The 23647-nt window shown below is 41.1% G+C and overlaps 1 protein-coding gene across 1 annotated transcript in view; it reads right to left on the bottom strand.

The window, feature by feature from the left end:
• Positions 1 to 23647, bottom strand: part of LOC124172978 (trafficking kinesin-binding protein milt) — a 251480-nt gene that overhangs the window by 43215 nt on the left and 184618 nt on the right. The window contains exons 16-19 of the mRNA XM_046552508.1: positions 16362 to 16583; positions 12461 to 12559; positions 9695 to 9762; positions 5786 to 5920 (exon numbers count right to left, since the gene is read on the bottom strand). Of these exons, the coding sequence (XP_046408464.1) occupies positions 5786 to 5920; positions 9695 to 9762; positions 12461 to 12559; positions 16362 to 16583 (524 nt within the window). The remainder of the gene's footprint in view (positions 1 to 5785; positions 5921 to 9694; positions 9763 to 12460; positions 12560 to 16361; positions 16584 to 23647) is intronic.

Below are 23647 nucleotides of genomic sequence, written 5' to 3'. Positions count from 1 at the left end.
TGACTAAGTATGCCTTCCACCAACGGTGCCTCATTCAGGGCGGTAGCTGACAATGTCATGGGCTTCTGTGAAAAGATTATCCTCAATACCTTCCAAATGAGTAGGTATATTGTCTCGGCGCTGCGGTCAAAATACCTGTGGCCACCTATGACTCACACGTTTTCAGTGACAAAGTAGAGCGGCTATGTACATTTGGCAACGTTATGTTCGCTCCTTCTTCTCTCTCTTGGTACTACCTCTCCCCTATCAGCGAAGCCATCCGAGAGTGTCCGGTATCTCACGAAAGCTCACCCGCAGACAGGGGCGGATCCAGGATTTCTTTCTGGGAGGGGCACAAGCAAGGCCGTATCCAGGATTTTGTTCAGGGGGGACACAAGGATACCTCGTCATACAAAACGAACGAAATGATAATGGGACCGTATTAAAAATCTAGCATATTTTTAAGGATCTGGGGGGGGCACGTGCCCCCCCCTGGATCTGCCTATGCCCGCAGACATAAAGTGAACAGACTATAACCTCAGTAATTTAAAAGAAAATTGCTTATGGATATGTAATAAAATAGCTTCGTATTGTTTTTTTTCCTAGTAGCTACATTTTCAGAAATATCCTCAGCATTTCTTGCCAGCACCCCAGGAAGAATATGTAGAAGATGATATACGTATAGCACTAAGAGGGTTGTGAGGGATAGGGCGGATTACTTGAAAAACAAAACAATGCATTTCAAAACAATACATTATTTAATTTGCTATAACTTATTACATTGATAAATTTTATTTCAGTAAACGTAAAAATATTTTGTCAATATTAACCAGTTTAACCTCAGTAATAAAAAAAAAAATTGCTTATGGATACGTAATGAAATAGCTTCGTATTGTTTTTTTTCCTAGTAGCTACATTTTCAGAAAATATCCCCAGCATTTCTTGCCAGCGCCCCAGGAAGAAGGGTATACGTATAGCACTAAGAGGGCGTAACACCTAATTTTGAGTTGTTTTGTTCTGGATTTTGGTGTGATGTGAAGCGAGCAATAATAAGCAGCAGAGGTGGAGTGGGGTAATTGTTGCGGTTGTTGACGGTGCGGGAGGAAGTGTGTAAAAAGAGAGTTGGATTGTGATAGTTATGGCAGACGGGTGTTTTAGTCGAGGAAAGATACGCGAAAAAAGGCCATAATAAAGAAATTTTTGCGTCCTGGACGGATCGGAATGCGGTTTTTTGCATTCGCTTGCAAAAATTATTTGTAAAAAAGTTACCATATTTTCATTTGGGAGAAACCTTTAGTTGCAATGCTGCAGGCCAAAATGCACTCGGAAAATGTAATTTCTGAGACGCCCTTTGGAAAACGTAATAACTTTGTAGAAAAGAATCAGAACTGGCCCGGAACTGGTACTCGAGGGGTTTTTGAGGTCGCTGATCACGATTATGATGTTCAAATTGACACCCGGACCACCTGGGGCTCAGGAACACCGTCGAACGTCATCTCCGTGGAACTGTCCCAGAGTTCATGCGGGAAAGGAAAAACAAGCGGCATCCGGGGGTTTTTTGGGTCGCTGAATTCATATATGGCATCGGCGAACCTCCCCCGGACACCTGGTGCACCAGAACCTGGACGTCATCCCCAAGAACTTTCTTGACAATATCGACAAAAACAACCCGAAAATTATCGGAGGCGTGTTTTTTGAGGCGCTAAATCACAATTCCACGTCGAAAACGACCCTCCGAACACCTGGTGCAACTAAAGGTTTCTCCCAAATGAAAATATGGTAACTTTTTTACAAATAATTTTAGCAAGCGAATGCAAAAAACCGCATTCCGATCCGTCCAGGACGCAAAAATTTCTTTATTTTTGCGTATCTTTCCTCGACTATTTCTTTGCTCCCGAGTTTGTTTTATTTAATGTGCAATAAAATATTTGTAAGAAGAGAAAATAAAAAATGTTACAAGGGTTATGAAGGATAGGGCGGATTACTGGAAAAACAAAACAGAGCATTCCTCGCTTTGCATTTCTCAAATCAATTTAATTGACCATTCACGATTACAAGCAGCAAATTGAGTGACAGATAAAGATTAATTCTATACACCTTCAGAGGCCTCTACAAATAAGCATTGGAAAAAATAAATAAATATTGAAGAGATCTACAATTTCTAAAATTGTCCTGTGCCCTAGAGTGTATGATCACTACACTTTTTACCTGAGTAACTCACGACGTACACCATGAAACTTAGAAAAAATACAATCTATGGCTGGTGATTTTCAAGTAATTGAGAAAAAAAATACTTTTCCAATCTCTGGATGGAGATTTACACAAAACGAAGGCTTAAGTTGCGGTAAGAGAAAATATAAAAGAGAATCAGTCCCCACTTGAAGGATTACTGTTGCTAATAATGGTTACTTAACACGTTGCGTACCGGGATATTTAAATTCCTAGGAACGCCGATTCTGGAAATATGTGCCTATTAGGGCGTAATGCCTTTGGTTTAAACATGGTTAAAAAGCTAATGTTTAGAATATAACTTTACCCAATCAAACGTTATGAAGTATCAAATCATCATGAATAGCGAACAACAACTGAAAAAGTACTAACGAATACGTATTGTACGCTTTTTAATTGTTTAGGTTGACGCGCCTAAATGACGAGAATCTTTGTCATCCGTCCGTAACGTTCGGGAAAAAAATGACGCGAATTCTCGCCATCCGTACGCAACGTGTTAAGTGAGTATAATCTCTAATTACACCATACCGTACAATACCCGGTCAACAATACGGTGGTTTCATATTTTTTTTAATGCCTAAATCGAAGATTATTACTCCTGGAGAACATATTTCACTCTTTTAGATTTTTAAACGACATAATCTATTTTTTGCGATTGAATGAGAAGTGAAAATTTTCAAGTGCGCGAAAATGCGACGGCTAATTAAGAATGCTGGGAAAAGCCCGTGTGACGTCATTTTGGGCATTTCGTTTACATGAATTAGATGCATGGATAATTGTCGCTTGCACGTAAATTGCAGACTTCGAATTGAATTCCTCGTTTTATTCTGAGAATTGTCAAATTTTGAACAAAGCTCCACCGTCAATAATAACACATTTAATGCAGCGACAATTTCCATGTCGATGTTTATATTGAAATCGAGATATAAGTTAATATTTATCATAGAATTTTGTTTAAAAATTGCAAACGCAGCTCAAAAGACAAATAATTCAATTCTTAGTTTACATTTTTTGAGAATGGAACAAATATTTATTTCGAAAACTGACTGGATAAACAATAGGGTGGTTTCCTATTATTTTTTTATTGCCTTAATCGAAAGATTATTACTCCTGGAGTACGTATTTCACGCTTTTAGATTTTTAAATGACAATATCTATTTTTCGCGATCAAATGAAAAGTGAAAATTTTCAAGTGCGCGAAAACGCGACACTCAAGTATGAATGCCGGGAAATATCTCCGTACGTCGTATTTCTGGTTCTCCCTCCCGCCCGGTGAGGTGACCTTGAGGCGAGGCTTAGCACTGATACGTCGCAGGATGCCAGCGGATAGCTGAGTACCTTGCTGAAAGGTAGCGCTTGGCTTAAAAAAGGTTTATTAATACCTTATCAAACGAAGAAAACTTTCCGACCTTAGCCAGTTTTAGTAGGTGATTATTAAGACATGTTTCCCTGAGCTCTGTGCCTCATGCATGCATTGGTAACCTCAGACGATGTATAACTCCCATCCTCTCGTATAGAAACTAGGTCCCTGTGACGTCATACGGAGTGGAATCGCATGGGCGCCAATCTGGCCTTTTTCAAATGAGGATAAAATTTGACCCTTGCCATTCGTCTAAACCGGTATTTCAAAAACCAAATAATTTGTGTATTATGAATACAGTAATGGTGCGTAACGAATCGCAATCAATGCCTTTCGTTTTCTTTGATGAAGGAAACTACCCTATTGTATGACCGCGGTCCCTTACCACAAAGAGGTGTAATAAAAGACAAGGGGTCCAGGCACCTGCTCCCGGATTTCGAGGGTACGATCTAAACTCCGCAGTGTTGGGTCCTGGAACAAATATATCGCACTCCCGTGACCGTCATAGAACGGGGAGAGCGAGGAAACGTTAATCGATGGCTAAGTTCTAACAACACGTATCCCATATTCAGCCGGTTTAAGAGAGATATCTTAAAGTGTAATAATTTTATTTTATTTTATTCTCAAACCACCGAATACAGCTCATATTGGCCATTTTATACCGGGGTATTCAACAAATTTAACAATTAAATGTACACGAACAACCATGACCTGGACAGGAGAAATCTACCCAGGTGGGACTCGAACCAAGCTCCTTTTGCTTGGCAGGCGAGGACGTTACCCCGCCACCACTGTGGCCGGCAACATTAAAAAAATAAAATACAAGCAAAAAAACAACTATTTGAGTTCAGCATTCTTTCGGGATGCATCCGCGTCCGTTGTCGAAGAACCACAACAGTTTCGCCAGCTCTCCTGCCAGCGTCCTCAGGTGAAGGATGAAGTGAAGCTTTTAGTCCTCTCTTATATAGTCAATAATAACTGTTGTGGTTCTTCGACAACGGACGCGGATGCAGCCCGAAAGAATGCTGAACTCAAGTAATCACCGCGGAAACCTGCGTACGAACAAAACAACTATTTGTTCGCAAATGAATCCTTCTTTTTCAGTTTTATGAACTCTTGGTTTTTAATTTCAGTGTACAAGAAAAAAAAAATTAATCTTTTCTTTGCTCTCCAGAAAAGTTGCTATTTTTGAGATACGTGTTGTTAGAATTAGCCATCGATATATTCGGCATTCGCTCACACGGGTAGGAAAATCTCCGACGAAAATTTTTGGCTTTCGTCTCACGGGTCAAGAAACATCCAGACGCACATTTTCGTCTTCAGTATGGTATGGTATTTGGAGGAGGCGACCAACAGCTGAGATCATTTGCGCCATGAGGGAAGAGTTTGGAAGGAAGGGTAGAGAGAAACCAGGCATTGGCATTAGCCTGCTCTTAACAAAAGGTGCCAAGGGGACCACGGCTTAACGTCCCATCCGACGGACGGAGTGTTGCCCTTGAAATGTCCTCCACACTACATTCAAGCAGGGATCGGGCAGTCTCTGAAAATTCTCTGCCGGGATTTGAACCCGAGCCCACAGGACGGGAAGCCAACACTCTAGCCACCATACCAGCCCGATCCCCTACAGTAACCGTTTGTAATGACTGTGTGCCATATTGTGTATTTATTTTTTGTAATGAGTATGACGAAGGGTCAGATATCCCCAATGTGCATGGTGTGTTTTTGTCCCAAGGTTGCGACACAATCCTTTGAGCGCATTTCTGTCGCCTCGTCACCAAATTTGTCGAAGGAAAGGGTTCCCGCTCATAAATTTGGGTCATCGGTCGTTGAGGCATATGTAGTCAGCGTCTCCTCGACCAGTCATAAACGTCTAAAATTTCTGGACATATGCTCATTGTCTCGCTGACGAAGATGAGTTGCTCATTTCCAAGGGTGGGTCGAGTGAAGCCACCCTTCCCCTGGTCTTGGAGGCGTCGACCTGCGCCCTGACGACACGAGCGCGGGAATTCGGGGCAGTCTGTGGGTAGACACGAGAGCGACGGGGTGTGCTGCCTGTCGCAGTTATATTTGTAAACTCATCACCAACCTCAGTCATTAAACTTCTCTGAGATCTGATTCGTCTTCGTATTCAGTATGGAAAAGGTTAAGCACCAGCCAATTTTTTCATGGTAACACGTGAATCGCAACATTTGGAACGCTCACGAGCAGATATACTACAAGGATTTGACTTGAACGGCTCCCCTATTGTTCTCCGTCGTGCCACAGTTCATGGAAGTAGCGTCCAGACTCTTCCTCGGCTGACGCATCGCCTTGACTTTGAGATCAACCAGCGACGAACGCCTAGAACTCGACCTACACAAGACAAGCAACGCAAGATGGAAGCGATTGAGGGGGGTTCTCCCCAAATAAGGATACAAACAAACATGCAATGCAACATTGTTAATTAAGAAAAAAATAAAGTTAGGAAAAAATAGTTAGGAAGGTAAGGAGGGGGGAAGGTAATGGAGAAGTACACCGTACAGTGTTTGGTGACAAGAGAGAAAGAAATGGAGGCAATATGAATAAATCAGATGTAGGTATCCTAAAAACACAGTAAATATGAAACGATTTTAATTTTTCCTGGTGAATACTTCTGACGAATATTTCTCAGGTTCTCAGCCAGGTTAACAAAAAGCTAAGTTTTATTTATATAAGTCTAAGTTGTATAAATATAAATCAGAAATATCCTAAAAACGAGAGTAAATATGCATATTTCAGCCTTAACTCTGAGGATCTAAACACGCGTTATCCTGCCAATAAAATGTTTTAACATTGTTTAACTTTCAAAATACAGTGGAACCTGTTTAGTACGTTTCTGAAGGGACCACAAAAAATGAACGTACTAACCAGGAAAACGTGCTAACGAGGAAAGTAAAAAATAGCAGTCGGGGTAATTGCAATCTGTGGAAAAGTCGTCACAATTACAATTACTATCGGTAGTTCTCATAGGATCGCCTTCCTGAACTCTTTTCACCTTTAAAATAAAGAAAATGGGCGCTACATTGAAAAACAATACCATGTGAATAAAAAATCACTGTTTCATAGATTTCCCGAAGACATTTACATGAAAACGGCGTCTTTCTCCCGTGATTTATCCCATATTTATTTATAGAAAGAGGACAAGTATAGCTAAGTCATTTCTTTTTTGTCACAGCATACTCGGAGAATATAAAAACAACCCTGAGTATGTCAACGGGTTGTTTTTAAACATCATAAAAATTGGACAAAATTATATTAACCTTAAATTACGGCAACAGCCGTACATATTCGTGCTTCTGGCATAAAGCCATATCGATTGTTATAGCGATCGATATATCGAATAATAACACGCAAGATTATTAGATTACGAGGTAATTACAAGAAGATTTTATATTATGCAGTCGAAATTTACTTTCAAAATTTCTTTCATGTTGTCTGCTTTCGTGCCGAGATCAAGTATTTTTAAGCTAAGCTTCGCATGGAGATCCAGAGCATCGTCTGCTCCCGCAGCAGTAGTCAAATACGCACGTACTACGTAGCATTGACGTCGTGCAGTACTGCTTTAGATAAAGTGGGAATTGGATAAGACTCATTTCTTCATCATGATAACGCGTGCAATAGCAACAATTGCCCACTCGTGAAATTTGTGCGCAGTGGGCACTGCAGAGGCAATAGAAGGTGAGGAGCTCGGGGTGGGGAAAATTGCGGCTTCTCATTGGCTGCAGTTTTGCATAGTCAGACATTCCTGATAAATGGCCATATTTTATTATTCATCGCGTCATAACAATTGAGAAATGCATTTGGATAAATCACGGTCGAAGAAAGATATGTGGAATGAATGCAAGAATTTTAATGGCTAGTAATAATAAATTAAATCATGAATTCGGAGCTTTACGACCCTTAAGAAGATACTGGAGAACGAATTGCGGGTTGCGTCACGGCTAGCAATTGAGCGTACTAACCAGGAAAGCAAAATTTTTTCAAACGTACTAACCAAATACTTTTACCTGTATTTTGTTCCGATGGTACCGGGACCGAGAGAAATCGTCGTACTAAGGAGGAAAACGTACTAAGGAGGAACGTACTAACCAAGTTCCACTGTACTTATTTTTAGGGATGGACAGATCCAGAATTTTTCTCGGATCCAGATTCGGATCGGATCCTTGATTTTCGGAGCCGGATCTTTCGGATTGGATATTTTCGGATCCAAATGCATTCTCAAATTCCTATAACGCTGAGATTCCCCCGATGATTGTTCAATCTCCTGGGAAGAGTCACACAATGTGCCAGTCGTATTTTGCCTTTTTTATTTTCCACGGCCGAAATTCTGCTACTTAACCTCTGCGAGAGCTTTCAAACAAAACGGTTCATAAGTAGGACAAGAATTATATGTGATGGCACATTCGAAGAGAGAATCGGAACTCTTTCCACCCTAAACTGGACGTTGCATTAACTGGAGCTATTATTTAACAATTCGGATCCAGATCCGATGTAGGGCAATATCCGCGGATATTTGGATCCGAGGTATCCGATTGGACCATCCGTAATTTTTAGAGATTATGGATCATAGAAAAATTGCAAAGAAATTAACAATTGTTTCTGTAAATTTTATTTTTACTTTCGGGGTAAACTGTAGGACTAGATACGGTTTAAAAATTTTTGTTTTATTACAACATTTTCAAATTCCTGTCTCTGAGATTCCCCCGATGATTGAGTTCAATTTCTTGGGAAGAGTCACACTATGTGCCAGTCGTATTTTGCCTTCTTTTATTTTTCCACGGCTGAAATTCTCCTACGTAACCTCTGCGGGAGCTTTCAAACGAAATGGTTCATAAGTAGGACAAGAATCGCATGCGACGGCGCATTCAAAGATAGAATCGGAACTCTTTCCACCCTTACTGCATTCACTCCCTTGTTTTCCTCCCTTGTTGCATTCACTGAAGCTATTATTTAAAATTTCGGATCCAGATCCGATGTTTTCCGCGACTTTGGATCCGATGTATCCGATGAAGGGCAATATCCGCGGATATTTGGATCTAAGGAATCCGATCCGACCATCCCTATTCTATATCACATTTAACTACGAGATAACAATCTTGCTCATGGAAAAGTAGAAACCCCCTAAGCATTGGTGAGAAACTACTTCGTGGACGCGGAATTCTAACGCCTAGAGGAGCAAAAATAGATAACTAACGATGAAAAAAGGAAGATAAATTGAAGAAATGGTAGGAATATCTGGGGAGAACTCTGGAGGGGATCGGGTTGATGGGGTGTCTTCCGCGACTTTGGATCCGATGTATCCGATGAAGGGCAATATCCACAGATATTTGGATCCAAGGTATCCGATCCGACCATCCCCACTTATTTTGTTTCCCTAAATAGTGCTAAGATTATGAAACTCTGATGATGAGCTACACTTGTCATTTTCAGCGTAAGGGGATTAAAAAAAACTTGGCCCTGCCCTTCAGCGGCAAAGATATTTGAAGTGAACCGTAGGCTCAAATTTTCTTCAGCAATTTTTGTAAAAAGTGAGACAGAATATAGATGATGACAAGCGTGATGCGCCCGCTCCCAGCGCGTGCTTTCTCCGCTCTTTTCAATGCAGGTCCGCAGAGGGATAGGCGCGTTTCTAATTTTAAAATGTAGAAAAAAAGGCAGGGTCTTATGTACAAATTTAATTGGAATGTTCATGCACAAATTGAGGTCAGAGGACCTCTTTAAACACAAAATTGGAAGTAATTACACTATCCTCTGTTGAACGCACATGATGACTCATACTTACGTATCAACAGGAGATTTGTGTGTGGAATCAGCCGCATTTTAATAAAAGTTTTACAAAGAATGCGAGATATTGTTGCAAATGAACAAATGTATCAGTTTGTGCACCGTTAACGTCAGGAATAATTATAGTTTATTTTTTTTTAATTATTTGAAAACCAATTTTAGGAAACAATAGCAATATTTAGGAAGTAAGATATGCCGTCGCATGTTCTCTGATAAATTCTGTGAATTTTGGTACCTCATATGTAGAGTTAGGTTGCGTATAAGTCGAGAAAAAGGTATCTATGCAGTAGAAATAATATAGAAGATGACCATGAATGACCTCACCTTGGCGGGACGGTGTTGTCCGGGTGAAGAACGGTGGAATTGGTGTACGTGTAGACAGAACCAGTGCCCTGTAAAGACAAAGATAAAGAAACATAGTATGTAGTACCAATTACTTTCCGCCACTAATTACCTTACTTTTTTTCAACATGGAGGAGGAAAGTCACATTAATACAAGCAACACGATGACAAAGTTCTCGTTTTCACGAAGTAAATCGTTGGTCCCGACGAAAAGGTTAAAAAAAATCTATAGTGAAAGAATGTCGTTGCAAAATAATCGTAATTTTATTTTTATTTCATTTTATTCCCTAACTTCTTTGAATACAGCTCTCGTAGGCCATTTTAAATCGGGCTATTCAACAAATTCAACAATGAAACGCATATGAACAACCATGCCCTGGATAAGGGGAACTTACCCGGGCGGGACTCGAACCCGCTACCTCATGTTTGGTATTATATGGAATTTCGAGGATGTGACCGAATGATAAGGACATTTGCGCCATTAGGGAAGGGTGGGTAAGTAAGGGTAGAGAGAAACCCGGCGTCTGAATTAGCCTGCTCTTAACAAAAGGTGCCGTGGGGACCATGGATTAACGTCCCATCCGACGGACGGAGTACTGCGCTTGAAATATCCTCCACACAACATTTTAGCAGGGATCGGGCAGTCTCTGAAAATACTCTCCCACTGCCAGGATTTGAACCAGAGCCCACAGGGTGGGAAGTCAACACACTAGCCACCACACCAACCCGATCCCCCTTCATGTTTGATGGGCGAGGACTTTACCCCGCCGCCACCGAGGCCGACAAATTTACAAATCTCATTCCTGGTATACACGGTTCGAAAATAAACTTTATTACGAAGTTCCACCGATTAAGCATTTAGATGGATATACACTATCCTACGTTATTATCATTGTGCTAGGTTTAAGTTCTCATCGTTCACTGTGCCCAAGAGCGTTAATTATGGCTCTTTCTTCGTTAGGAGATACTTCAGCACTCACGCTTATATTCCACAGGAATGAAGCTCATCATATAATGAGCTTCATTCCTGTGGAATCATGATGACCCACTCATTACTGATCATAAATTGGTGATTGAGAAGGTTCAAGTGATGTACACTTTAGAAGTACTTGAAGGGCTAATGGTACTGCATCGGGATAGGGACATATGGAGGCACCATTTCACAACAGCATCCTCAGGAACGACATCCAGAAGAACCTCGCATGCGTTCCCGCGAGAATCGCAGTCACGTTTTGACAGTTCCTGTGCAATCGCCATCTTGTATGGATGTAAGTGTAGGTCTTCATGGAGAATTCTCCTCGGAGAACGGTTGAAAAGTCAAAGGGAAGATGCATGTTTGCACGCAGAACGCCGTGTTGATCGCAACACTGAAGCGCTGACTGCCTCAACGTTCTCAGGTGATCTAATGGGCCGAGGGACTCCAGTTCTTCGTTTTGTTGCACTTGCAGTTTGTCTAAATGTAGTTACTCACGTAGCAATTGATTTCCGGTCCGCAACGGGGGTCAACGGGGCTAAATTAAAGCGATTCCGATTGGTTGCGATCACAGAACATCCGCTCGAAAAGTAGGCCTCAACGGCAAACGCACGCTCCTCACCATTCCAACGCATGATAGCGACTGAATTGTGCCTCGACAAAACTTTATAGCACTGCCTGTGGAACGAGACCACAAGCGCTCCACTGTAACACCACACGACCGAATGCCGCGCATTACAAAAGAGGAAGTTATTCTGCCCCACCCTGTACAACTATGAATGTACTTTTCCTTAATCCCCACTCCCGAAAAGGGCCCACATATTCCTGCCGTTCAAATTCTGCTGCCCCTGCCCTTCACCGCACCCTGAACCATTGAACCCTGGAAATGAATGTCTTCTTCTGACGAACACTCGACTTTCAGGGATATGAATACAGCAGACTCCAGATTATCCGGCTGCGGCATTACCGTGTTGCGGATTATCCGCGCATGATTTTCACTCTCGTTCAATGTTTTCCGCAACCTTCATAAAAAATAAAATCCGACTCAAAATCACCAGAATGTCTGCATTTTAATGTTAGGATACACACTGCTTATTATTTCTGTTAGAATCCCCTTTGTAAAATGGATGCGATCGTGTGCTAGTTGCATTCAGGGAAGCACCAATTACTTACCACCACTAATTACTTTACTTTTTTTCAACATGGAGGAATACAGTCACATTAATGCAAGCAACATAATGAACATGATGTTCCTTTTTCCGTTTCCGTTCCGCTAAAATGTAGAAAAAAAGGCAGGGTCTTACGTAACAATTTAATTGGAATGTTCATGTACAAATTGAGGTCAGAGGACCTCTTTAAACACAACATTGGAAGTAATCACACCATCCTCTGTTAAACGCACATGATGACTCATACTCACGTATCAACAGGAGACTTGAGTGTGGAATCAGCCGCATTTTGATAAAATAGTTATTTTAATAATGCGAGATATTGTTGCAAATGAACAAATTTATCAGTTTGTGCGCCGTTAACGTCAGGAATATTTACCGGTTTTTGTTTTTTTTTAATTATTTAAAAACCAATTTTAGGAAACAATAGCAATATTTAGGAAGTAAGATATGCTGTCGCATGTTCTCTGATAAATTCTGTGCATTTTGGTGCCTCATTTGTAGAGTTTGGTTGCGCATAAGTTGAGAAAAAGGTATCTATACAGTAGAAATAATATAGAAGACGGACAAACACAAACATCCATGCCCTGGTTAGGGATAACCTACCCAGGCGGGATTCAAACCAGTGACCTTCAGTTCGGCAGGTTCGGACTGTACCCCGACGCACCCCAGGCTGGCAATGGGTCTTTTCGTTGTCGCAGAGGCCTGCAAAGTGTCTTTTTCTTTAAAAATAGTCCCCCAAATGATTCTTTAGCAGAATGTTCCACCTCATTTTCATCCACATCCAGGGTTGAATCCATAATTTTCAATAAATTTCCAAATCCAGAATGGAATATTTCAGAGATTTGAATCAAATCAAAAAATCCATAACCAAAAAAATTCATGAAAATTTTGAAAATTTTCCGCCACCAAGTGCATACCTATTTTCATTTCCAAGAAGATACTTTTCATGAACAATTAACAGTATCAGAGTTAATCCATTTCCGATTCTCACATTTGCTTACAAGAAGCACTATTAACGGCTCTTGCATAGACCCTTGATTACACTTGATGATCCTTGAATGCCCTTGCATTAACCCTAGAATTATTTCTTTTAAAATAATAATAATAATAAATAATACGTAATAAATGAAATAAAAATAATAACAAATAATAACAGCAAACTCACCAACCCAAGTTATTGGGGGCCCGATTTTGAAGTGAATGCTTTCGATGCTTTGCATAGGTTTATCAACTTACCAACAAGGTCTTGGGACACATCTTGTTCGTATATCATGGCTTTACTGTATAAGTGCTTCATTACTCATGCCGTTTTCCAATCCACGAAGTATGCACTCATTCCCACGTTCCCTTTCTCCCTGCTCCCTAACAAATGCTCTACTGGCGCCATGAAGTGTGAATGGAAATAATGCGAACTATTGACAGTAACAAAATGTGAAGCGCAGGGTAGTGTCAAGGACATCTGGTGGTTGATTTAAGATTCAATTTCACCCTGCTTCTCGGTTTGTTTACGTTTGTAATGTAGACTGCTTAGTATTTTGACTTTTCTGGCCTCCGATTGGACGCTCTCTCTCTCCTTTTTCACAGTTGTTGGGAAAAAAAAATTGTTGCAGGTACCGATGTTACACCCATTAGGAAAAGAAAATTGGGATTTTTGCAAGGTAAAAGGTAGTCGCCTACTAACTTATGTTTCTTACGTCATAGGTCCCTATATGCTGTGAATATCCTCTCTGGTATTACAAATGGGATACCCTACACAGTTGTTCGTGTAAGTTTTCTAGGCACTGTCGGGGAAAAATTAAGGCCGTTTTCCAATCCACGTAGTATGCACTTCGTTCCCTTTCTCCCTGCTCCCTTACTAATGCTCTACTGGTGCCATAAAGTGTGAACGGAAATAAAGCCAACTATTGAAAGTAACGAAATGTGAAGCGCAGGGTAGTGTTTGGACATTTAGTGATTGATTTGAGAATCAATTTCACCTTTATACTTATATTTTTGCACGTGAAGAGCAAGAATTCACAATGTCGATATAAATAGCACATAAAAGAGCTCACATGTTAAACACAAAATTACTTACAACTCCAGTTCAATATGAGTTTTCCATTACCGCCATTTTTACGTCCACTTCCTACAAGGGGAAGGTAGTGAGGGAGCATCCGCGCTCCCTCGTTCACTTATCCTTTGTTCCTTTGCGCCCTCGCCGATTGGATCCACCCTTGATGTCGTCACATCCGTAAGTTGACGATCGAAAAGTGTGCATGAAGGGTGAATAATTGCAAAGTGGAAAACGGCCTCAAATTTATGAATTATTAGAAATTTCGAATACTCAAGGTTGGGATGAATTTGGGAGGTTGGCAGATTTCATGGCCGATTCCATAATCTTCCCTCATACCTTATTAATTAATTAATACCCATACATAATTGTAAAACAAATATTCACACCACACAAAGCCACGCAAAATTACACCATGAGGGCCCATACGAAATAGCACTGAAATGCTACAATAAACTACCCGAAAATATAAAATCAATCGAGAAATTGGAAAAAATTTTTAAAAAATAGTGAACTTATTATTGATAAACCAGTGTCATTATGACATAAATGAATTCCTAGGAAATTGATTATAGTAATATAAATTCATGTGTGCTAAACGGGTTTCTGAAGCATAATATTGTACTATGTTGTGATACATGTATGTGTATTGTAACAAATGATTTAAGATTTATATTTGACTTGTCCTATACTTGTAACATACCAGTCTCAGGACCAATAAAATTTATTATTGTTATTTATTGAGTTTATGCACTTTCTCAGCTGATTAAAACCAGCTGGAAATATTCACCTATCCTTAGGACAAATTAGGATTAGGCTCGGATGTTAAGGAAGGGAATTAACCGTATCCTACCCTGTCTGATCATGCCCAACTCAGGAATCTTCTCACGATCTGGCAGGTCTGTAGTAAAACAGCTTTTTGCCCGAGGTTAATCAGTTGTTTTGTAATTCCCAGGTCTTCGACTTCCTTTTTGAATCTTTAAGACAAGACTCCCTCCGCAGAGATTATCAGTGGGTGAATGCTGACGTCTTTCAATTTCCAAATATTTTTTATTTCGCCGGCCAAATTCTGATATTTTTGTGTTTTCTCTCTTTCCGTAGACTCCACATTGTGATTTAGTGGCACTGCTACATCGACTATGTTTGCTTTTTGCTGTAATTTGTGGATCAATAAAATATCAGGCCTATTGTAATCTATGGTTTTATCCGTAAGTATCGGTCTGTCCCAGTATAAAATGTGTGTATCTGTCTCTCGTACGGCGGGTGGATGGTATTTGTAATATGGTGGAGTATTTTTTTAAAGTCCATAGGTAGTTGCCAGGTTTTGGTGGATAATTTTGGCCAACTGGTTGTGCCTATTGAGATAGTCATTACCAGCAAGAGCTGAGCACCCCGAAGTTATGCGTTCAATGGATTCACCCGTTTTCCCACATTTTCTACATTTATCTGCAATTTCCATTTTTAATATGTTTTTTTCATAGTTGTGAGTTCGTATAACTCTGTCTTGAATTGCCATCACAAACCCTTCAGTCTCCGGGTATAAATAGCCATCTTGGAGCCATTTCAGAGATGCGTTTGTGTCAACCCAATCCTCCTGTACGACTGTTGGGAACTTTCCATGCAAGATTTTAAACTTCTATTCCTGCTTTTGTTGGTTTAGGTCTGGTATTTGAATCCGATCTTGGATCGTCTTGATGAACTATCCCACATCAGCCTTTATTACCTCTTTCGTTAATGCATCTTTTGACGATTTTAAGGGTGATTTCATTGACTGTTCCTGAGATCGGCATTGTCAAAGAATATTTAGTAGATCTCTGCCTCCTTCCTTTCTTGAGATAAATAACCTGATTACTGAAGCCTTATCATGGAAACAACGGAATCTATTCAAAAGTCGCCTAGTCAGTCGGTCCAGCTCATTTAGATCCGTGTCAGACCGTTTTAAAATTCCGAAGGAGTAAGCCAGCACAGGCACTGCCCAGGTATTTATAGCCGTTATCATGTTCCTTCCAGATAGCTTTGTATTCAGGATCTTCGTCACCCAACTTTTATATGCATTTGCTGGGGCTTTCTTTAATTCAGTATGGTCTATCCCATGATTTTGATAGAAGCCTAAGTATTTATATGATCCATCTACAGGAAGTATCTCTATATCATCTATACATTCCAGTTGTGTCTGAGGTTTTCCCTTATTTAAGTGAACACTGGCACATTTATCCAGTCCAAATTCCATACATATATCCTCACTAAACATTTTTGCAGTTCTGATGAGTACCTGAAGTTTTTCTTTGGATTCGGCGTACAGTTTCAGATCATCCATGAACATCAAAAGATTGACTCTAGTATCATTGCTACGATTTAACCGATATCCGATGTTACATTTCTTAAGTAGAGTTGACAGTGGGTTTATTGCCAAACAGAACCATAGAGGTGACTTATTATTATTATCATTATTACCTGGAAGAACTTCCCAGGATGCATTGGGGCTTCTTTGGTGGACGTTATCGAGACCGAGTCGTCCTCCTCCACGTCCAGCAGGGTGTGCTGCGTGACCCCCTCGCCTCCTGCGCCCCCACGCACCTTCACCCCTGGGCGCTCCTCCAGTGCCGCAGACAGAGAGGGCGTCGCCAGCTTGGACCACCAGCCCAGCGTCAACGACCCCTCCAACGGCTTCACTATCTGCCTCGTACAAAAAGAAAAGAGAAGATTTATATTAAGAATAATTTGAGAAATATGAACCAACTCAAACTAAACTTAAAACCACTGGTGCCGACTCTATGGGGCCTGAGGGGGCCCGAGCCCCCTCAAAAATTCGTTATGGTTGTGAGGAAAAAAATGCGTCAGCCTCGTCGATTTTCCCCGCAATGTTCAGATATCGAGATTCGAGTTATCAGGGTTCTAATGCTGATCACATGACTCTTCCAAAATGCTTAAAAAACTTAAAACCCGCTACTTATAAAATTTCCCGGGGCAATATCCCTGGTTTGGGCGCCCCTCCAATTTTTTTTGCAAGTCTCAAAGCCAGCTTAAAAATAAGTGAGAAAATGTAAGAACTAAATAAAAAATATAATATTACATTTTAAAAATTGAAAAAACACTAAAAAAAAACTAAAGTACGAGGTGTGTTCAAAAAATATCGCGACTTTTGTTTTTTTTCAAAAATTATTTATTCATTCATGAATATCTATGAGTTCTTGCCACAGGGTAGAACGGTCAATAAGGAATATTACCTGCAAGTTATGCGCAATTTGCGCGAAGCAATCCACCAGAAATGCCCGGATTTGTGGAAGAAGAAAAATTGGCTTCTGCACCACGATAACGCCCCTGCTCACACATCGTTGCTTGTGCGCGACTTTTTGGCCAAAAACAACACACTAATGATGCCGCAGCCACCGTATTCCCCAGATCTGCCCCCCTGTGACTTTTTCTTGTTCCCTAAACTGAAGAGACCCATGAAAGGACGACGTTACGCTACGATTGACGAGATAAAGACGGCATCGAAGGAGGAGCTGAACAAGATGAAAAAAAATGATTTTTTGAAGTGCTTCGAAGATTGGAAAAAACCGTTGGCACAAGTGTGTAATATCTCATGGGGATTACTTTGAAGGGGACAAAATAGATATTCATGAATAAATACAGTAAAACCTCTAGTGAACCTCTTTACATCATAAACCTCCATACATCATACCACCCCTACGGTCCCGTCTGATTTACATGCAAATTTATAGGCAAACCTCTATGTAGTGAACCTCTTTATATCGTAAAACCTCCACTTATCATACCAAGGAGATACCCCCGAGACGGCCTAACTACCTCCGCAAATCGTACTGAGATAACAAGAGATCATTAATGCAGCAGCGAATACGTACATGGAATGACATTTTCAGCAATGAATGTTTCACTCTTTTTTTTTCTTATACACCTTTAATATGCTGTAATTTTCATGTTAATCATAAGCTGTGGCCATTTTGTTCAACATGAGAGTATACCTAACAGTAAATAAGAAAAAAGATATCCAACTATCCCAATCATTTGAAGTGACTGTTGAATCAAGAGAGATCACATCATTTTCTCTTGAATCATGGTAAAAAAATCATTCGATAGTGCTCACTTTCTGTAATTACTAATAAATATAAAATATATGTTCACTAACGCATGCATGTCTGTTTAAACACATAAATATAATGGTTTAAAAGACAGTAGTGCCTTTCATTTCCAAAGGATATGAAAAAATGGTGCCCATCACTAAAACCTCTCTATAGTGAACCTCCATACATCAAATTGCCCAAATTTTGGTCCCCTCCATTACGATGTAAAGAGGTTTTACTGTAAATAATTTTTGAAAAAACACAAAAGTCGCGATATTTTTTGAACACACCTCGTACACTCTTGATTATGTGGGCTAATTGATGAGGAGAGACGGCACGATTAATCAGAAAACACGGATAATGCTAACTTCTCGTCAAAAATGTCTCGTAATGTTCATAATTTACGTTAAACAAACAATCTATTATTATTATTTATGCAGTTATTCTGTTATTTTAATTTCCCCAAAGTGTCCAATCTTCGGCCTTTCATCTCCACGTGGACCATCTCCGGGTCAAACTCGCAATTGAATGTTTTTCCTCCAGGAGATGTTTCGCCACGAGAGAGGTGGTATCTCCTTTCTCCCAGCATTTCCTGTGCTCCTTCATGCGTGTATCGAAGCTCCTGCCTGTCTGACCGATGTACACTTTATTACAGTCGTTGCACTTGATTCTATAAACCCCCGATTGTTCAATCGGAAATTGTGCAAGAAGGAGGCATTTCACTGATGAATGAACAACTAATTTTTGGACGTTCCCCACTCCTGGCCAAACCATTCCCGAAGCGCTCCACCCAATGACACATACCCTTCCCCAACTTCCCCTTCCACCTGTCACCCATCCGTTCTATATAAATTCAACCCCAAAACCAACCATTTCATTATTGTACTTGATAATGACCTAACGGTCGAAACGCGTTGTACGGAAAATAAACCAGTGGAATATTGCCATCTTTGTGTTATTTTTAAAACTTAGAATGTCATTCCACTATATAACGCCTGCTTCTGTTACTTTTAATATATTATTATTTATGCAGTTATTCTGTTATTTTAAGAGTGCTTCCCAGACTCAATGAGAGCTTTCTTCCCCAGTTCGCGATCTTTTTCGCGGCGATAACATGGTTGTACTCGTACATTATATCAATGCTCCGTGTAAGGCCTGGTTTTGAATAACACACATCTGTTGCTGTGTGATCACGGATACATTAAAGTGGTTTGCACGAATGCTTCAAAACCACTGATAGATGTCGGAAACTACACTGTCAGGCACCACGCCACGTAGTCTCGTCTGGCACAAGTTGCCCAGGTGGCAACTGCTGTGGGAAGTGTATCCGTGATCTTAAGGGCCATTTTGTATTTCACATATATTATTAGGGTTTAAGAAGCAACTAGATGTTATAAAAATTGCCAGTTATAAAATTATTTTGACAGGACATGAAGGACATGAATTTTCATCAGTGCTTGCAGCGAGTGAAACTCATAACTAAAAAAGAGAAATTTAAAGTTAAAGCTTCTTCCATGGTTAAAGCTTTCTCACAAAAGTTACAAAAATTGGTGCGAAAACCAATGTCCACCTCTTAACTCACATTCAGAGAAGTGAGTCAGGAGTCGTTTTAGGAGGAAATGCAGCTACTGCTTCCCATGCATGTGAGAAAAGCAAGAGATAAAAAACTTAATGCAGCAGAATTCAGATCTGTCAGGCACCACGCCATGTAGTCGCCTCTCGCACATGCTGCCCGGGTTGCAACTGCTGGGCGAAGTGTATCCATGATCACGGGGCTGGGTTGCGCACGGTGAGGATTGGAAAACAGGAACACGGAGCTCCCGTGAATGCATATAGCTCACAGTTCACTTCCATTTTACAAAGGGGATTCTAATGGGAATAATAAGCCTGGTGTATTCCAAAGATGTGATGTCGCGACTGGACGACACTGCTACCTACTGGTAGGTCTTCTGCCTGGATAAGGTCCCGAAGGGAGAGCGAATCAAATGCTCATTGGGAGTAATTAACACAGCTTTTATTGTTCGTTCTTATTCAGTTCTTGCACTTGCACGGTGGGGGATTTGAGGCTGGCGCGCACGGAGGTGGAATGCTTGGGCAGAGAACTTACGTGGCGGCGAGTAGAGAGAGGCGGTGCCGATGTACGTGGACCTGGTTGTACCCGGTTCGATTCCCACTCGAGTCGTCGTTCGAGATCTACCGCAGCTCCCGCGTCAAGGTCCCGAAGAGTCCCCGGAGGAGAGTCGCAGCAGTCCCCGAACGACGAACTCGCTGCACTCCCACGAAAAACTGTCCACCGCGGGCCACAATTTCTGCCCTATATATCTATTTTCTGGGGGTGCGGGTGGAGGGAAAGGGGTCGCAGCGGGAAAGGGTAGAGTACCCTCGGGCGTGGTCCGAATTCTAAGAAATGCTACTTGGACCCACGCACCCTAGGGCAGGAAAAGTAGCGTCCCGCCTCCTTTCCCACCACGCAGAGTATCCTCCGATCACCACAGTGACACACAATGTTAAAAAGTGTAGTCATCGCCTTTCATGGGTAGCCTATCTACGCAGTCTAGCCTAATTCAAAGAGCTCTTATCGAAGGAATTGGATTTGGAGGATTTGAACCTTCCATCGTTCATTTTGAATGCTTTGGATTCGGCGGTTAATTTCGAACGAATTGAATGAAAATCGTAGATTCAATTCGTTCCGTTCATTCCCTCGAATCGTTCATTTTGAACGATTCATTCATGAACGACACAGCTCTATTTCCCATGCAGCCGAGGCCCTCCAGTACGCAGTTTGGTTTCGCAGAATCCGTGGCAGAATCAAAGAAAAAACGACGCAGTTTTTTGGAATCATCATGTTTCTCAAGGGGTTGAGTCAATTGAGGGGGAAAACTGCTCAGGGGCTTCACAGGGATCAGTGCGCCTGCGCGGTGTGGCTGGAGCCTCATTGGTTAACCACCTGGCCGTCCATCCAATGATCTGCCTCAAGCGCCTAAACGAATGTCCGCCCACTGTCACTTTGTCAACTCCACAGATGTGACGCACAATGTTAAAAAGTGTAGACAGTGTAGCGTAACGGACGACGCGGCTGGGGCCACTGCAGAGCATTCGGCGGACGTTTGCCATAAACTCGCTCCCTCCCCTAACGTACCCCCTCCCCTCCAGTCCCCATTCCACTTTTAATCTCGCTTTGCGTGTTGCATGCTGTAGGGATACTATGCGGGATATCATTGAAATAAAATCACAACATGTGCAAAGCAAATGCCCATTTATTTTACAAAAGTTCACATAAAAAAGTCACTCACCTGCCAAGTACAGTGAGTCCTCGTTCAACGTCACCCCGTTTAACGTCATTTCGCGATAACGTCACGAAAATTTTGAGACCGTCATTCGTTTATCGCACCTTCGCTTCGCGATAACGTCAAGTCTTTTAAATTTCGTGCGAAAAAAAAATGCAAAGAGGCGGGCGTTGCAGGTTGTTCGTTTGTGGGCGGGAATACAGTCAGTCTGAACGAAGTGTAAAACGATGTGTTTACTGTTAATTGCGATTACGGTTTTAGCAAATTTTCTGCAAAATGAATTCTTAGGTAGGTGCACAAGGTTTTACTTGACATAATGGTTTTCAGGAACCTAACAAGTGATTTCAAGGAATTTTTCCGTGTAGAACTCAGAGTTTTTGTCGTCACTTTTTTCGCCGTGTTCACAATAATTTTGGTTACTGTAACTGCGACAATGTTTCAGCGATGATGATGCCCAGGCGACGCTCGCCTGGGCGACCACCATAGCGAAGCCGAAAAGCAAATGCGGGAAGATACAATAATGGAAAAGGATTTACGTCAGTGCTGCTATTGTCGTGGATGAAGACAGGAACTCGTATTTATGCCATAGTTTGGCATTCCCATCATAAAAAATGCCCCAGATATGATACGCTAAAATTTTTTCGCATAGGAATTGTGAGGTCCAGGAGCCAATATTCACTTTTTACATTGTTTCTTATGGGATATTATGTTTCGATTAACATCATTTCGTTTATCGTCACAATTTTCAGGAATGGTAAGAGACGTTAAACGAGGACTCACTGTACAATGATTTGAATTAGTAAATAGATAAACACTAAACACAGGATGGCGAAAGCCTGACTAGCATCTCTCAATGCCACACTTGTGTACGCATAAGTCCTCGCACCCATACACAGCAAACTATAATTCCTCAGTGTCATCACAAATTACGGGATAAGAACACCACAAAGAAAATTCCTTTAACAGTGGCCACTTCACTGCACTGAATATGAGATTATTGATTGTTGAAACACACAAATTCGTAAGCAAAATCAAGATCACCATACAAGCGTTCATGGACTGAATATACATGACTACTTTTTCTAAAATATAACGTTGTCAACCACTTCATACACCACACACAGGCTTAAAAACTTGATGTAGAGAGAGTTAAACTAAAATGGAATCAACAACTATTTACAAACAACGCCTAATAACGTACATCGCGAGAGCACAAGATCTTACCGGTCCACAGTAAGTAGATGTTTTCCTAACGATCAAAACTTTCGAAATGAGGAGACGAAATTTCATTGGCCGATCCATGATTGGTCAATGGGTGAGACAGAGGAAGCACTCATATTTCGTATTTCCTATTTATTATTCAAGATACCAACTGAGTGACATTATACAAGTTATGAAATGGGTGTAAGTGGGAAAATGGAGAGAGCAGGGTGGCAGGGAAGTGAAGAAGTGCCTGATTTTTTGCCAGGGTTAACGTCTTCCAATCGCAGGCTTAAGGTCAATGTGCTGTCATGGCACACACGGACCAATCAATAGTTGCGCTTTCGAATAGACGTGTGTAGGTAAATGCGTGGACATTGCCTGCACGTGAATGACCTTGAAACATGATTGAAATATCATTTTTTTTTTCTTTGAACCCGTCTATCGTTGTTCCACAATCAGGTTTGAGAGATTTTTTAAGGTTTTATGACGAAATTCACGGCTATTTCCAGGTTTTTTCACGGAAGACGAAATTCACGGCTTATTCACGGTTTTAAGGTTTTCACGGTTGAGTGGGAACCCTGAGTGAATATTTCTTGCCATCTGCATAGAAAAAAAGTGAGTTTGGTTATGCTGAACTCCACACTATCTGGACACCAGTTAGCATCGTGGATGCAGAAAAGTTTTCCAGCCATTACAATCTAGGTCGCGGTCCGTTTCATGCTTCAAGCGATTTGAAGCGTCACCGCTCTAAAGGCCGGTCCGTTTCATTCCTTCGCTTTGAAGCGCTTCAAGCAAGACGGTGAAACGGACCGGCATTTCAGAACGGCGGGCATTTCGACTTGGGTTGCTAGGGAGTTGTTGAATGAAAGAGTTTGTTTATAAACATGTGATGTTATCAATCAGACATCTCGATCTTACCTTCAATCGCACGGAAATGGAATTTTTTTTCCATTTGCTAACAAGTATTTTTTGATGGCGAATCGGATACGAGTGATGACGCTAGTACAAGTGAGAGTGAGGAGGAATTGGGAAACGTCGATGAGGTGGATTTATTAGTAATTTATGCCATCAAATGATGGAGGCGAGGGGAAATCTGGCATTGAAGCCACGGATTCTATCTTACGTAGAAAATTTGGTGGGGAATTACAGTGCACTAACGTTCTCA

Source organism: Ischnura elegans (assembly GCF_921293095.1).
Source record: "Ischnura elegans chromosome 13 unlocalized genomic scaffold, ioIscEleg1.1 SUPER_13_unloc_3, whole genome shotgun sequence".
Classification (NCBI taxonomy): Eukaryota; Metazoa; Arthropoda; class Insecta; order Odonata; family Coenagrionidae; genus Ischnura; species Ischnura elegans.
This window is presented reverse-complemented; position numbering and strand designations above follow the sequence as displayed.